The sequence below is a fragment of the Cryptosporidium sp. chipmunk genotype I genome, assembly GCF_004936735.1.
Source record: "Cryptosporidium sp. chipmunk genotype I strain 37763 chromosome Unknown contig_25, whole genome shotgun sequence".
In the NCBI taxonomy this organism is placed as follows: Eukaryota; Apicomplexa; class Conoidasida; order Eucoccidiorida; family Cryptosporidiidae; genus Cryptosporidium; species Cryptosporidium sp. chipmunk genotype I.
In genome coordinates, this window is record NW_027125608.1 from 239,634 (window position 1) to 255,320 (window position 15,687).

At 26.6% G+C, this 15,687-nt stretch overlaps 6 protein-coding genes across 6 annotated transcripts; 4 read left to right on the forward strand and 2 right to left on the reverse strand.

Annotated features, from left to right (window-relative positions):
* Nucleotides 1-1,165: 1,165 nt before the first annotated feature.
* Nucleotides 1,166-3,820, forward strand: ELE39_002317 (uncharacterized protein; the record flags this gene model as incomplete). Its single annotated transcript, XM_067345167.1, has 1 exon — nucleotides 1,166-3,820. The coding sequence occupies one exon, from the start codon at nucleotides 1,166-1,168 to the stop codon at nucleotides 3,818-3,820; it is 2,655 nt and encodes an 884-aa protein (XP_067200703.1).
* Nucleotides 3,821-4,693: 873 nt separating this feature from the next.
* ELE39_002318 (uncharacterized protein) lies at nucleotides 4,694-7,837 on the forward strand (the record flags this gene model as incomplete). The annotated part of the gene is made up of 1 exon (XM_067345168.1): nucleotides 4,694-7,837. One exon carries the CDS (start codon nucleotides 4,694-4,696, stop codon nucleotides 7,835-7,837), a length of 3,144 nt encoding a protein of 1,047 aa, XP_067200704.1.
* Nucleotides 7,838-9,015: 1,178 nt separating this feature from the next.
* ELE39_002319 (membrane associated with a signal peptide) lies at nucleotides 9,016-10,386 on the forward strand (the record flags this gene model as incomplete). Its single annotated transcript, XM_067345169.1, has 1 exon — nucleotides 9,016-10,386. One exon carries the CDS (start codon nucleotides 9,016-9,018, stop codon nucleotides 10,384-10,386), a length of 1,371 nt encoding a protein of 456 aa, XP_067200705.1.
* Nucleotides 10,387-11,046: 660 nt separating this feature from the next.
* On the reverse strand, nucleotides 11,047-11,919 carry ELE39_002320 (Pre2p proteasome subunit beta type 5 NTN hydrolase fold; the record flags this gene model as incomplete). Its single annotated transcript, XM_067345170.1, has 1 exon — nucleotides 11,047-11,919. The coding sequence occupies one exon, from the start codon at nucleotides 11,917-11,919 to the stop codon at nucleotides 11,047-11,049; it is 873 nt and encodes a 290-aa protein (XP_067200706.1).
* Nucleotides 11,920-12,812: 893 nt separating this feature from the next.
* ELE39_002322 (transcription initiation factor IIA) lies at nucleotides 12,813-13,142 on the forward strand (the record flags this gene model as incomplete). The annotated part of the gene is made up of 1 exon (XM_067345172.1): nucleotides 12,813-13,142. The coding sequence occupies one exon, from the start codon at nucleotides 12,813-12,815 to the stop codon at nucleotides 13,140-13,142; it is 330 nt and encodes a 109-aa protein (XP_067200708.1).
* Nucleotides 13,143-13,304: 162 nt separating this feature from the next.
* On the reverse strand, nucleotides 13,305-15,533 carry ELE39_002323 (Peptidylprolyl isomerase; the record flags this gene model as incomplete). The annotated part of the gene is made up of 1 exon (XM_067345173.1): nucleotides 13,305-15,533. One exon carries the CDS (start codon nucleotides 15,531-15,533, stop codon nucleotides 13,305-13,307), a length of 2,229 nt encoding a protein of 742 aa, XP_067200709.1.
* Nucleotides 15,534-15,687: the final 154 nt, after the last annotated feature.

Below are 15,687 nucleotides of genomic sequence, written 5' to 3' on the forward strand. Positions count from 1 at the left end.
TTATCAAACTTCCCAATGTATATTAATTCGTTTATATTCCTAATTTATAAGGAAGAAAAGAAAACCTTTTTTTTTTTTTTGCAGTTTTTCTAGTGAAATTAGCCTTAATATAAATATTTTTTCAAACTATATATTATTGCAAAATAAATTAAAAAATTTCATTAATATTAATTATACTCCCCCTATTTATTAAATAGCAGCAAATTTAATATATCCACCAAGTTACCCATTATTCATCTAGTGCACATGCAGATTGCAATACTAGTGGAGCAGGTGCAATTAATTTCTATTTATTTTTCTATTTATTTTATCCTTTATTCTAATTTGTAGACGTCTACAAAACGATATAGACATCAAAGTACGTAAATTCCACGGAATGTAGGGGGATATTGCCCCTCATTCATGATACAATTAAGTAAATTTTCAAGTATATTTAAAGGTTACTGTAATAAAACAATTATAAAATGTTTATCTTCATTAGTTCGCTCCATATTATATTTATTTAAAATGTGGGGATTTTAAGGCGGGTCAGTCACATGTCTTACCTTTTCAGTGGTATTGTCGGAATTTTTAATGAAGCGGGAGGAAGAAGAAAGCTTTTGAAAAAAATTTTTTAAATAAGAATAATTTAAAGTGTTTATTATTATTAATTTTTTTTTTCTTTAATTAATTTTTCTTTGAAAATGTTTTGTCAAAACTTACTTATTGTCCATTTTAAATCAATGTAGGATTATTTACTTGTTTTCTTTTTGAACTGATTAATATCATAAATGATATGTATATTTTTGTCCACATTAACTATAGTTTGACACGTCACCATACATGCAAGCTGCATGCGGAGTTGCAAAAAATGCAAGTGAATATAAAATAGATCCATGACTGACAATAAATAAACAAAATAGAAATACAAAAATTTAATAATTGTAAAACTAGATTGATAATAAAATTTCAAAAATTAATGAACTTTAAGAAGTCGTTATGTTAAAGTAAAAATCAAGTATTAAGATTTAAGGAGGAAAGTAAAAATAATTGAAATATATAATACATTAAAGAATTATTATTATTATTTTTTGTATGAATTGAATCTGGTTAGAAATACAAGTTATTTATTTAAGATTGAGTTAAATAGACAGAAGAAAATATATAAATGCATGTATATTGAAGCATGGAGGTATTTGAGATATTTATTATTAGATATATCAACTATATTAATATCTGGTCAATAGAATTAACAAGTGAAAATTTTTACGAGGAGTTCAGAGATGGAATTTTGCTAGTAAATTTGTTAAAACAGTGGTCAGGCTTATATGGGTATAATAGTACTGAAGGTGATTTAGTGATATATAAAAGACCATTAAACAGATCTCAAGCACTTAATAACATTAATTTATGTCTAAATTTTATATTAAATCCTCCAGAAAAGAGTAAATTACCCGAATATTTAAATTTAAATAATGAATTAATAGCAGCTGAAGAAATATATGATATGAATGAGAAGAATGTAATTAGATTTATTAGTACAGTATTTCATCATTATTTAATTCCATATTTACGATTAAATTCAAAAATGATTATAGAAAATATTAACAAATATTTGATGCTACATGGTTTATCATTCTCTGATGAAACAAAGGAAAATTTTTATAAAATGATTATCAAGGGGAATATTAATCAGGTAGAGGACGAAGACTTATTGGAAAGAGCAGAAAGTTGGGAGCGATATTTGAATTTAAATATAAAAGTAATGGATGATCAAAATCAATTAAAAACTAATTTAATTAACCTTAATGAAGAGGAAGAAGAACAAGAAAAAAGATATATTGATTTAAATACTTATAAATACGTTAAAATGGGGGAAAAAAATAATATGAAAAGTGATGAAGTTAGAAATTTTGAACCAAAGTATATTAATCCATTACAATGTGATATTACTTCAAACGGATTTATGTTAATTATGGTACTATTATATCAAATGGGATGGATAGATACAGCAATATTATGTCAAATGTATTATGTTCCAAAAACATTGGAAGAATTTAAATGGAATCATGAAATTGTTTACTATTCTTTTCAAACTATTAATCAATATTTGAGCATACAGAAAGAATTATCAATAGTTAATCATCATTCTTCAAATACAAAATTTGAAAGTAATTTTTTAAATAAAGAAAATGAAAGTGATGATGAAACTGTGACTAATATTACAAATTGTGAAATACCATTTATACTTGTACCACTCTCGAGTTTATATATGGAGAATTTTTCGCCATATGTATTATTACTACAAATTGATATATTACATAATTTGTTAACACAACAGATTGATAGTAATTATGATGTTACATCGTACAGTTCAAATAGATTGGCAGTTTATGGTCCATACCAACCAATAAATCTCGAATTATTGGATGAATTAACATATAAAGATGATTATCCACTAAATTGGACAATGAGTAATTGCGAAACTAGTCCCAAAGATTTACTTGAGGAAGTTAAAGAAGAAGAATGTGAAATAGAGCAAATAGATCATTATGACTATGAACATGGCAAAGATGATCCTGTATTATTGAAAAATGCTAAGCAGAGTGAAGTATCATTACATTTAAATATGGTAAAAACTAAGAGCTGCAATAAAAAAAATACTTCAAGAATTAGTGATCATAATTTAGCAAGATTGGAGGCATTACTCAGCCAGTCAAATATGATCAATGCTAATAGTATAAAAGAGTCAGAGGAAAATAATAGTACTCATGCTCAAGATAATTTTGACAATGAGCATGATGATGATTATGTTGTTGGTTCAATGTATGAATATTTGCAAGATAAAGAAAAAGAAATTGAAACTGAAAATGTTGTAAATAATTTATATGGCAATGATATTGAAGAAGAGCCGGAATATGATATAGGATATAATTACAATGATAATATTAGTAACAATCAAACTGAAAAGAATATGAAAAGTAAAAAAAGTAATAATAGTCTTGACGATCAAAAAAATTATAACAAAAATCGTTATCATCATCATCTCAATGAAAAAGTTGACCAAGCTGTGGAAGGTGGTGATATGGATGAAATGTTTACTGGACTCGAGAAGGAACTTGAGATTCTGAAAATTTATGATGAGAATAATTATAACGAAAAATTATCAAACAAAAATAACCAGAAAAATCAAAATGAAATTAATAACACCAAAAATATTACACAAATTTTTCAAGAGAAAATGGCAAGTAATACCAGAGAATTTAAAGAAAAGTTCTCACATATATTGAATAAGGAGGAAAATAAGCATCAGAATAAGGTTAAGCCTTTAATATCAAGAACAGCGTTAGAGGAGCAACAGAAGAAAATCCTTGGAATGGCAAGCGATGACAATGATTATGCTTCTAAAGTATTTGATATTACGAGAAAACAAAGTGATGGAGTAATTGAAAAAATTTCAACAGCAATAAGTGAAAACAACAAATTATTAGAGAAATTAAAAATGAGTATGAATGTGCAAAATAATAACTCTCAAAGTGAAATTAAGTCAAATTTATTAAAAGAAAGTGGTGAGAATAATGGATTTGTATCTACCGACAAAAATACTAGGGAAATGGTTTTTAATCCAATAGAATCAAAAGAAAATAATAAACCAGCAAATATTGAATTGAATAGTGAAATTAAAGTAAAAAACCTTGACACTCCTAAAAAGCCTTTATCTAATTCAGAAAATTTGAATAATGTAACAGTACAAAAAGTCTCTAGGAAGAAAAAAGCAAATAAAGTTAGCTTCAGTGATCTTGTTCAGATGGAGGTTGAGAGAGCTACAAAGAAGATCTAGGAGAAATACATTTATTAAAAATAGTACTCTTCTTCTCCCCTCTATTATAGTTCCAGGCTTAATTTAGAGTTCGAATTCAAAATTAATGGCAAAGAATGAATAAAGCTACATATATATAATCTTAACTAAATAAAAGTAGTTATTAGTAATAATTTAAATAGTATAAATATAGACTCATAAGAATCTTAAAATTCTATTACGGTAAAATATTTTCAATTATTCAGCAAACCATTTGGAAGTAAATTTCCATCAAGGAGTAAGTTTATAGTGGCAAGTAATAAAAATTTGTGTGAAGAGAAACGACCTAGATCTAAAAATGTGTGAAAGAATTATAATTTTAACAGAAATAATCACTAACTCAAAATTAATAAAACTAGAGAAATTAAGGAGTTGTGGGGAATTACTATTATTTTTTTTTTTTAACTATTATCCATATTAATTATAATTTAGTCTGTTTTTTTTAAAGAAGCAATCAAACAAAGGGCGGGAACTATAAATTAACAAATATTAAATTGTTATAACATTTAAAAAAACTGTCAAGTTAAATTAAATGCATTTTTTTTTGAAATTTTAATAAAAAAAAAAATATTACAATTATTAATAATTTTTATGGATTAGAAATTTACTCCATATTTTGAAGTGCAATCTCAAATAGTCAAAAACCTAAATATTTTCAGACCAGGCATATTTTTAAAAAAAAAATTAAATGACTTTTATATTCTAATACAGAAATTGAGTGTGTGTGGTCGACTAATTTTACATTTATAAATATTCATATATGTGATATGCTGATAAATACTCAATTTAAATATGCTTGTATGTTTAAAATAATATATTTTTAAATTAGTTTGTGAAAGTAAGCCCTAATAAATAATGAATAAAGTTATATTGGACAGAAAATTATTAACGCTTGAATTTCTATTATTAATAATATTATTAATATCTGACCAGATTTCATGTGAGAACTTTATTTCAATAACAGATTATAATGAATTAGTGAAGAATAACGATGGAAATGATATTAGTGACAATAATAATAATCTCAAGAATAATAATGTGATTGGGCCAAAAATTACATGGATGCCTACAAAAAAGTTATATTTGTGTGATGATTACCATTTTTCAGTAACAACTCCAAATTCATTTATATACCCAAAACTGGAGATAAAAATAATCGAGAGCACATTAACCCAAGGCTTTACAATCTTTTTAAGATGTGGAAATTTGGCAACACCTTATAATTATGATACTAGGATTGATATCCCAAGTGGAATTAACAAAGGTACTATATTGGGTAGAAAACTACCTTTATGCAATTTTCCACTTTTAGATAATAATGCTTATAATATTGATATTTATATTGGTGATGTTGATATAGAATTTACCAGAAGACATTATTGTCCTTGTTCTTCACAATATGTAATTTTAAGTATTGGGTGCTTGGTAGAATACAATAATAATGAAATTATGACTCTTTCTCCTTCTTCAGAATATAGCTTAACTGGGCCAATTAATAACAAAGAAGAGAATAAAGAAGAATCAAGTAAAAGTATTATTAATAGCGATAATTTACCATTAAACAACTTGAAGATATTTTCGACTCCAGTTTGTGTATTAGAGAATGACTTTGTTACAATATGTAATGCAGTTTTACAATTTTCAATTCAGATTGGTGAAATAAATACTGATATAAAAGATAAGAAGAATGAGTTAATTAGCAATATTTCACATAATTTCTGTATTTATTTATCACCATATTATTGGAATGATGAATTATTGGATGCAATAAACAATAAAAAAAATAGTCAATTAGCATATGAGAGAAATTTATTGGATAGAAAAGAAAATAATTTTAATTCCAATAGCAAAGGTTCATTAGCATCAATACCAGTAATAAATAATCATTTAACTTCATCATTTTCACCAAATATATGTGTTGATTTAAAGAATGAATTATCAGATAGTTTAATTAAGAATGAGAATCTTCCTCCACAGCTTAGAAGTAATATTGACTCAATAACAATAAAACTAGTAAAAAATGATGGTGAAGATAATAATAATAGTAATAATGATCCAAAGATGATCAAGGCCAATTTTATTTTAAATAATATTAAACCATCCAAATATTTCATATATCCATTTCTTTTCAAATACAATACAAGATCAAATATAGATATGGGAATATCCGAGAATAGTAATATAAGCAGTTTTAATATGAAATTCTTTTATGATTTGAATTATACACAATTAACAGGAGATCCATTCATAGTAAAATGGTTACCAACAAAAGTGGATCCAGATTATAGATTGGAAAATATGCCAAAAATGATTGAAAGCGAAAATTTGGATATGAATGTTAAATTGAATGAGTCATTTTATATTGTAATACCAAAAACAAAAACAAATATTCTTTCTTTTGAAAGTAATAATTTATTTTTGTATATAAGTAATGAGTTATTGTATTTATTTGATAGATATAGTTGCTCACTTATAATTGATTATGTTGGATTACTTGGAAGATTTCCCGTATATAACGAGAATAATTATAATTTAATAAAAGATTATGAATTGAAAGAGACTAAAATTTTTAATATAGCTTCAGAACAAAAAATAATTGATAATTCTTTAATACAAATAGCAAATATTTCAATACCATTATTAACAATAAATAATAATCTTCCATTTACTTTTAAGATGAATATTAAAACTGATATTAAATCAGCGGAGAATATCCCAATAAAATCAATAAATATTAGAATAAAGCATCAAATGATACCAACAATGTGCAAAGAAACAACATGCTCAGGACATGGTGATTGCTCCTTAATTGAATACTCGAATAATATTAATATTTATTGTTCCTGTTATCCTGGATGGGGCGGATTTTATTGTTCATATCCTTATTTATCGAGCCAATCAATACTAGCTTATCCAATAACATTAGTAGGAACAAATTTTGTTGCTATTCCAACAATTCTTGTATGCATAGTTAAGAAGAAATGGCTCGTTGGTTTTCTAGCTTTTATTGCAGGATTAATATCATCAATATTTCATGCTGCAGAAGTTGGTTTGCTTGTTGATCATGAGGATATACTTTTAAAAGGTGATTTAATTTCAGCGCAACTTATTATTTCTTTTGTATTTATATTGCTTTGCAGATTAAATTATAAGGTTGAGATTTCATTATTGTTTTCCCAGATAGCTATTTTAATTATTCTCACGTTATTAACTTCAAGACTTGTAACAACAGTAATTCCATTAATGATTTGTTTTACAATATTATTTTCAAGAATAATTTATTGGTATAATACCACGAAATTATATAGTGAAAAGATCCCATCTGAAATGTCACCTCCAAATCTTGAAATTTCATGTACAATTCCTATTGAGCTTACCAATACTTTAAATACTCCAACTCATTTAATTTCAAAAGACAAAAATAATTCAAATAATGGCGGAGAATTAAGAGCATCTCCATCAAATTCTTCAAATTGTATTGATAATTGTAAAAATGGTCAAAACAATTCTTCTGTTTCTCAATTTGGAGTTTCAAAAGTTAATGATATTATTTCACTTCATAATATTACTCAGAACTCAAATCCCATTCAGAATCTTAATTCTACAGTTCGTAATGCAAATAATTTTATTATTCGCTTACAATATTCTATTATTAACGCTTATAAAAGGCTTATTTTCATTTTTGACCGTGAGTATTACTCCCCTAGGCATATTTTAATTGGATTTATTATGGGTACCATTGGATGTATTACTTGGTTTCTTGAAACTGTTGATACTTATTGGTTTTTCCATTCAATATGGCATATTATGGCATTTCTCGCAAGTACTTTTATTGTTCACGGCTGTGTTCCACCAAAAATTCAATTTTTCCCGACTAAGAGCCATGATTTCTCCTTTAACAAAAAGATTGGTCAATCAAATGCCAGTAATATTAATAATAATAATTTCAATAGACCAGTTGAATTTGCTGATGGTGTAATTAATGTTGAACTTAAGTAGTAATATTGTATCAATCAAATAAATATGTGGAGTACTTGAAATTTCAGTTTATTCAACTCTAAATTTCTTGCTCGTTTGTTCAATGGTATTACCGTTAGGATCATTGTTTATTTTTATTATAATAAAAAAATGTTATAAATCAATTATTTGTCGAATTTTTAACCACTTTATTAGAAAAAAAAAAAAAAAAAAATGATTTGATCCTCTTTTCCCTAAATTTTTTTTAATTCATTGTGGAAAATAATAACAACAAAAAATTTTGCATGTATTACGTGTTTTGCTTTTGTTGCATGTAAATGCATGCAATATATATTAAGTCCTATAAGAAAAATTAACGATTTGATTGGAGAAAAAATATTTTCTAAATAATTAAGAAGGTAAATTTCTAACTAGCAATAATAATAATAGGAATTGCAGTAGTTATTATGATAATTAGTCTTTTAACTATTTAAAAAAACGTAAAGAAGAATTTAATTTCTTTTTATTCCAATTTCTCCCCCGGCTAACACAACCTTCAACCTTTTCTTCCCTAAATATCATATGTTCAAAAAGCTAATATTCCCGATTGACCATTTTAAAGAATTAATAACAAAGTTAGAAGCGGTTTTAATATCAATATAATATAGTTTATATATTTTTAAAAAATTTTTATTTTAAGGGTGTAATATGCAAAATACTCACAGTGCTTTCCGAGAATTATTTTGGCGCTGAAAATGTGCACCCAGGTGGTAACATGTCAAAAAGATTAGACGATAATTTAGGTAAAAGTAAAATACCAATAATAGTAATATAATGAAAATTTCAAATAAATAAAGGTTTGTAAGAGAATAGAGAATAATAAAGGGTATAATTTAGAATTTATATTAAGATATACATCAAAATAAAACAAATCTTAATATATTGTATAATTAGATAAATTTCATTCATTTATTTGCAAGTTTAAAACTATAAATTGTTGAGCTTAGATATTTTTTTTTGGAAGTGAGTCAACTAAAGATTTATTTCTTGGTCTAAATAAGTAATGAATAATTTCTACAAATTAATAGTATTTCACTATTAATTAAAAAGTCATTGTTTAAAATAACTTTCCTACAATAAGTATAGTATAAATTGCTATTCTATTTCCAGAGAGTAAAATAATAATAATTTTTGAAGAATAGAAACAATTTAAAAATAAAATGGCTATTATAGACCTAGCTAGCCTATGTTCTCCAATACATACGTTCAAACGTGGCCTAATATTTGGACAAAATCAGAATTTATCGACCAAAGATCAGGGATTTGAAGCAGTAAATCCTTCTCAAAACAGAGTTCACTCAAATAGTAATTCATCATCTGAATTCGAAAGTGAAATTACAAATTATGGAGCAATTAGTGTTACCAGTTTAAAAAGCAAAAAAGATTATTCAATTCTAGGAAAGGGTATTGAGTCTAATTTAAAGTCAAATTCTGGATCAATAGAGGTTACAGGATCTGAGTTAGGAGTAGGAAAAGTTTTAGGTACAAGTACAAGCTTAGGTTTAGTATCTGGACTAGGACAAAAATCTGAATCTTCTTCAAATCATGAACCAAAAAAGACAGAAACGAAAATAGGATGCCATTTAAAAAGTTCTCAAGAAACTGCAGTTTTAGTTAAACAAGTACCAAGTAACCAGACTCAAGGAGGAAGCTTCAATCTAATGAAAATAACTCAGAATATTCAAAATTATGGATATAGATATACTTATGATAATCCAAATATGTTTACTAATCATAATAATTTGAGTTTAAATAGCTACCAAAAGAATACAATTGCAATATTTGACTTAGATGATACATTAATTCCAACAGATTGGATTAGAGATACTTATACAAAGATTAGACAAAATCCTGCATTGAGTTATTTATTCTCAAATTCTTCAAATAATGTCTACCAATATATAAGGATGCAGATTGATCAACAAGTCAATTACCAACTAATACCAATTATTATTAGAATTTTAAGCCATGCAAAGAATATTTTTCTAGATGTTGCAATAGTTACAAATGCAAGATCTACTGGATGGCTTAAAGTGATTGATACTATGTTTCCAGAGCTAAGCAATGCTCTATATGAGTTAGGAATTCCAATCATTAGAACAAATCCTGTTGGTAAAGAACCAGATATAGAAGATGGAGAAAAATACTTTAATTATTGGATGTTGGCCAAAAAATTTGAATTTGAAAAGATTGTGGTTAGATGGAGCTCAAATATAGATAATGGTAAATTAGATTTGATTAGTATTGGCGATAATGACTTTGAAGAATGCGCTGCAGTTCATTTAGCTGTAGTTGATAAAGCTGTTAGGTACTCGAAAATTATTAGATGTTCTTCAGGACTTTCACCAAAAGCTTTTATTAATCAACTCCAAGCAATTTCAAATGCGATAGAAATTGAAAGAAAAAGAAGTTCATCTCATTCCTGGATTAATTATAGTAATACTGTTTCTTCTATTATTATTGAGAGTGGCCAACCATTTAATTCTGAGACAATGAATTTATTTGACGATTATTCTACTGAGGATGAATAATTGATACTGTTTATATTAATTTAATATATGGGTTTATCAATGAGCAGGTTTCCTAATAAGAAAGGTATTATAGGAAATGCGATTTTATTTAATTGGCTATAGGTTTAATTAAATTAAGAAACAATGGAGGCAATAAATGTTTAGAGAAGTTGTAAATTAGTAAATATTTCTAGCTTTGAATGAATTTTTTTCAAATATCAGTATGTCAGGATAAGTTATCATTGAGTTTTGTTTAAGTTTGTATTATAAGAATTATTTCTAAACTTTTTATGCAGCTTGTGTTTTAAGAAATAACCTCAACTAATAAATATCACTAATTATTAATCTAATAGAATAATTCAATTACAGCATTTCTTCGGTTCAAATGTAGGGTTGAAACAAAATTATTTTTTTTTAATAAGAAATAATTGACACATAATTAAGATTCAGATAATATTTTGCATATAATTTGTGTAAAAAAGACAGCCAAAATTTTAGATTATAAATTTAGTGTGTAAATAAATATATTAAAAAATATTAATTTTTTGATTTAGCTGGGAAAGTTAAAATACTAAGATATCGAAATTAATAATTTTATTTTTTTTTTTATTTTTATAAAAATCTAGATGTGAAAATAATAAAAATAATATATACTTTCACACTGACTTCAATAGGTTAAAGTTACATCTTCGTAGGATCATTACCTTGTTTTTCAGAGTATGCATAATGAAGTTTAGAAACATCTTCTCCTGGTACATGCTTAATAATGCCATTCTTGCTTATTTGATAAACTCTAACAAGACCTCCTGAACCACCATCTCTGTTTGTTGCAATAACAATAGCTCTTTTTCCAAGATCAATTGCCTCCTCATCAGTTAAATCATATCTATATCCACTATCCAAAACACCATAAGCATATAGAGAACCCGATCCAACAGAAAATTTACAATCTTTTACTCTTGATCCCTCATTATCTACATAATACAAATGAGGACCATCCTTATCAAATCCCGCTATCATAATTCCAGCAGAAAGATCGTAAGCCCTATAATGGAAGAATATATTCGTGATCATCTTTGAAGCTCCTGCTACACTTATTCTTTCTCCATTCCTAAGTTCATAAAGTCTGCATAACTTTGAAAGTACTCTCTCCCAATATGAACAGTCTGCTGCACCTCCTGCCATTGTTCCTAATAAGAAATCATTAATCTGAATAATTTTCTTCACTTCTTGGCTTGCAATATAACTTCCTTGTGATGCTCTACTATCAACTGCTAATATTACTCCTCCTTGGTAAATAAATCCCAAAGTTGTAGTGCCTCTATTCATCATCTTTCGTATTTCTCCACTGTTGTATTCACTCACAAATTTACATGGATTCTCAATATTTGCATATTGAAAAGTTTCCTCATATATTCTTTCCACAAATTCCTCTTCATCCTTATCATTCCCAAAGAAATCCAATTTCAAAAATCCCGAATTCTTCAAATTATCATTTCTTATACCGTAGTGGTTGATTGTTTCCACGCCTGAATCCAAAAAATCAAAAGTCATCTTTTATATTATAGAATTTATGTTGAGCTTAAAGCAGTAGTTCTTATAATTTTTAAAAAATTTCAATAGATTATTTACAAAGAAGAATCAAACAGAAAATTAATCCAATATTACAAACTATTTTGCAATCTTAAACAGAATTTTGTCTGATTTACGTTGCAGGCTAGTCTTTAGTTATTCTTTAAAAAGCTTGCTCCCCTCTTTCTTTTCACCTTTATTCACACTCACTATATTTAACAATTAAACAAATATCCTCAATTATTACTTATTTATTACTACACTAATTATTTAAATAATTACTTTTCGCCAAAACACCCCTCAAAATCTCCCGCCACATTTTGGCGGTATATAGCAAATAATATAATATTTAATTTATGTGTGTAAAATATTACTATTATTGTACCAACATAAATAATGATTTAGTAAATGTTTAGAAAAGCAAGAATTTTAGTAATGTTTTACATATATGAATCTTATTTTCTTGATTTAAATCTCTAATATATATATGCCTATGAATTAATAATTACAAAATATTTATTTGATAAATAATCTTAACTTTCTATATGAAATGCTTTAATAGTATTGGGTATTTAAACATTAAAATTCTAATGTAAAGCTATTAACAAATTTTCATGTATATTTAAGTTTTTTCGAATTGATATAAAGGAGATCTATTAGTGCTTGGAAAAGTCTAAGAATAAATATATATTTTAGTTTGATATATATCAACGATATATGCAGAGCGAATCATACAAGAAAATGCAATTAATTATTTAAAAAAAAAAATTCAATTGGGTTTTGTATTTATAAACTGAATAGAAAAACTTGAAACTTGACTTATTATAAGCACTAGCTTTCCAAAACGTATATAAATTACTGATACCAAACTTGATATGGAAAGTGCATATTTTTCAGAATGGCTGGAGCTAAATATTGGCAAAAGCTTTGTTGTTTTATTGAATGAGTTTGTAAATGATGGCAGAATCTCTCCGAGTCAAAGCACAAGAATGATAGAAAACTATGTAGAATCTTGTTCAGAAATTTTGAAAAAGCATGTGAAATCAGGTCGCAAGCTTAAGTCTGAAGGAATCATTAGTCACTATAACTGTATTGATGGGAAATGGGATTTGCTCATTAAAGACGTAGTTATATTCGGTAAATCTTTAGGAAGAATAAAAAGTAAATATGTAAAGGTTTCTGGCAAGGAAATTAAGAAAAAATAGAAACAAAGTGGTGGGAAGTATTACAAGGCAATAATACACTATTTAAAAAACTAGATAAATAATAACTGGCAACAATTTTCTCACGGATATTACAAATAAACAGACAAGTAAACTTTTTAAATGAAGAAAAATGTCCTTAACTTCATTTTTCAATTGAATTTATCAAAAAAACTTTTTCAAACTCAAATCTTTAACTTTACTAGTATTATTATTAGAGCCAAAATTTTTAAGGGTAGATAATTTGCCAATGCTAGAACGAGTAGATTTAAATTCCAAAAGAAATTTATATTTTTCAAGTAGATTCAAGCATTTTTCAAACTGTTGCATATCATAATATATCTTAAGTATGATATTGATCACACTGACAAAGCTTTCTAAATGTTCTTTTTCTTGGTGTTCTAAACGGTTTAAGATGTCATGAGAAACCAATATTGAGTCTGTATCTTGGTTATTTGTCAAGTTACTGTTTATATCTTCAACAAAATTATTATATTTCAAAATGATTGATTTCTGATTTTGACTGTGGAGAATCCTATTCTTATCGCTCTTAAAGTTATCCATATTTTCTTTCTCAATTATTTTCAATTTTACGTCACTGTTAGATTGTTCACAGTAGGCTAACTTTGAGTAAAATGGAAGTAAAACGACAACATGTAAAATTTTATCAAAAACTTCCAAAGCTAAAACATTCCAAGTTGTTTTATATATTATATCATTATAGCTATTAAGAATTCTCCCCAAATTATAGTAATATTCGAATTCCATTTTTGCATTACTTGAGTTTGTTGGGATGTAATTCTCAACTACCTCCCTTGTAAAAATTGACAAATTCAACTCAAAAACTACTCCTAAGTCCTTTTCTACATTATTGTCAATATTGTATCCCATATTCTCAAGCTCTCTGATTAATTTCCTCGCCTCCCAAATTGCATGCAAATTCCCACTTGCATTATTATTACATGCATTAGAGTTTGATGTGGACAAATTATTATTTTCAAAAATTATAGAGTTTGTTTTGCTTTGAATTATACTTTTTGATTCAACTTGAAGTTCTGATGGAGGAAAAAGGAAGATAATTGAGAAAGGGATTTTTAGAGTATATTTCCCTCCAAGAAAACAGTAAAGAATGGATTGTTCAAGCCAAATTGGAAGGTTGTAAAAGCCTGGAGTAACTTGTAAAAGAGCGGTTTTAATGTTTTCAGTAAATTTAAATGGTAATGAAAGTTCAATTCTCTTTCCTTGTTTAGCATTGTCAACTAAAGTAAATTTTTCTAAAAGAATATTAATTCTTGTATTATGTTCCAAATTCAAACTGGAAATTCTTTTGGAGGATAATTTCCCTTCTTTAAGACTAGAATTGTCATTGTAAAGTGATTCACTCTCAAAAGATGATAATTTGACGTTGTTGTTTTGAACTTCCTTATTAAATGGGAGCTTTATTGGAATATTCTTTTCCCAGTGAAATCCAGTCAAATGAATTAGTATGTTAAGTCTTTCTTTATCAGTAGAGTAAATTCTAAATTCGGAAATCTCACCAAGTTTCATTGATAAGATGCAATGAATAAATTCATTCATAGAGAATGTTTTGTTTCCAAAAATTTCTTTGATTTTTTTATTGCTTTCTGATAATTTATCAAGATTTAAGGAAACCTTTATCCACTCTAATCCAGAATTCAAGTTACATAGTTTTGGAGATTTAGCAAAATTGTCCAAAATCGTTTCAAACTGCAGCTTGGAAATTAGTAATTCTACTTTGTCCTTCTTGTTAGGAGATTTTAGGTGAACTCCTTTTTTCCAGATTTTCTTATTAACTTTATCACAGATCATTTCAATACGATAAAAGTCATGCAAAGTTATTGTAAATGTATCAAATTCATTCACTTCCTTCTTTATCAAATTTATCAACTTTTTGGATCTATTATTATAATTCTTATAGTCTTCCACGTTTATTATAGAATTTGAACAGATTTTACCATATAAATCCCTGGGTTTTGAGAAAACGGAGCCTTTCCTGACTAAAATCTTGGATTTTTCTCCTTTGAGCATTTTTCTGAGAGCCATTTCAATACCCCATGGTATTTCTCTCTTCCTAGTAGAGTCATATTCATTCATTGAATGGTCGCCTAGAATAAGCTTTAATCTGTTGTTTCCTTCTTGAGTTGTATTTGTATTGCTCCCATTACTGGATTCCACTTTATTAGAACTTTCAAACTCAATAAGAAGTTCATCACCAATACTTGGTTTTTCATATCCACTTCCACAAGATATAATCTCTTTAAGAACTCCCTTTAGTGAAATGATGGAATAATCTCCGATAGAATCTGAGGGCAATTCATCATCGGAATTTATTTCTGTAATGTCACTTAACTCAGAATCAGAAGCTTCTCTCATTTTCAATTTAACTAAACTTAATTCTGTCTATTTATTATAGTTTATTGAATTCTTATTCATTCAGTTCCTCTTTTAGAATTACCAAGGAGAGTACAGTTTGATTCATTTATTCGTTCTAACCTTCAATAATTATTTTGCTTAATAATTCAACCTT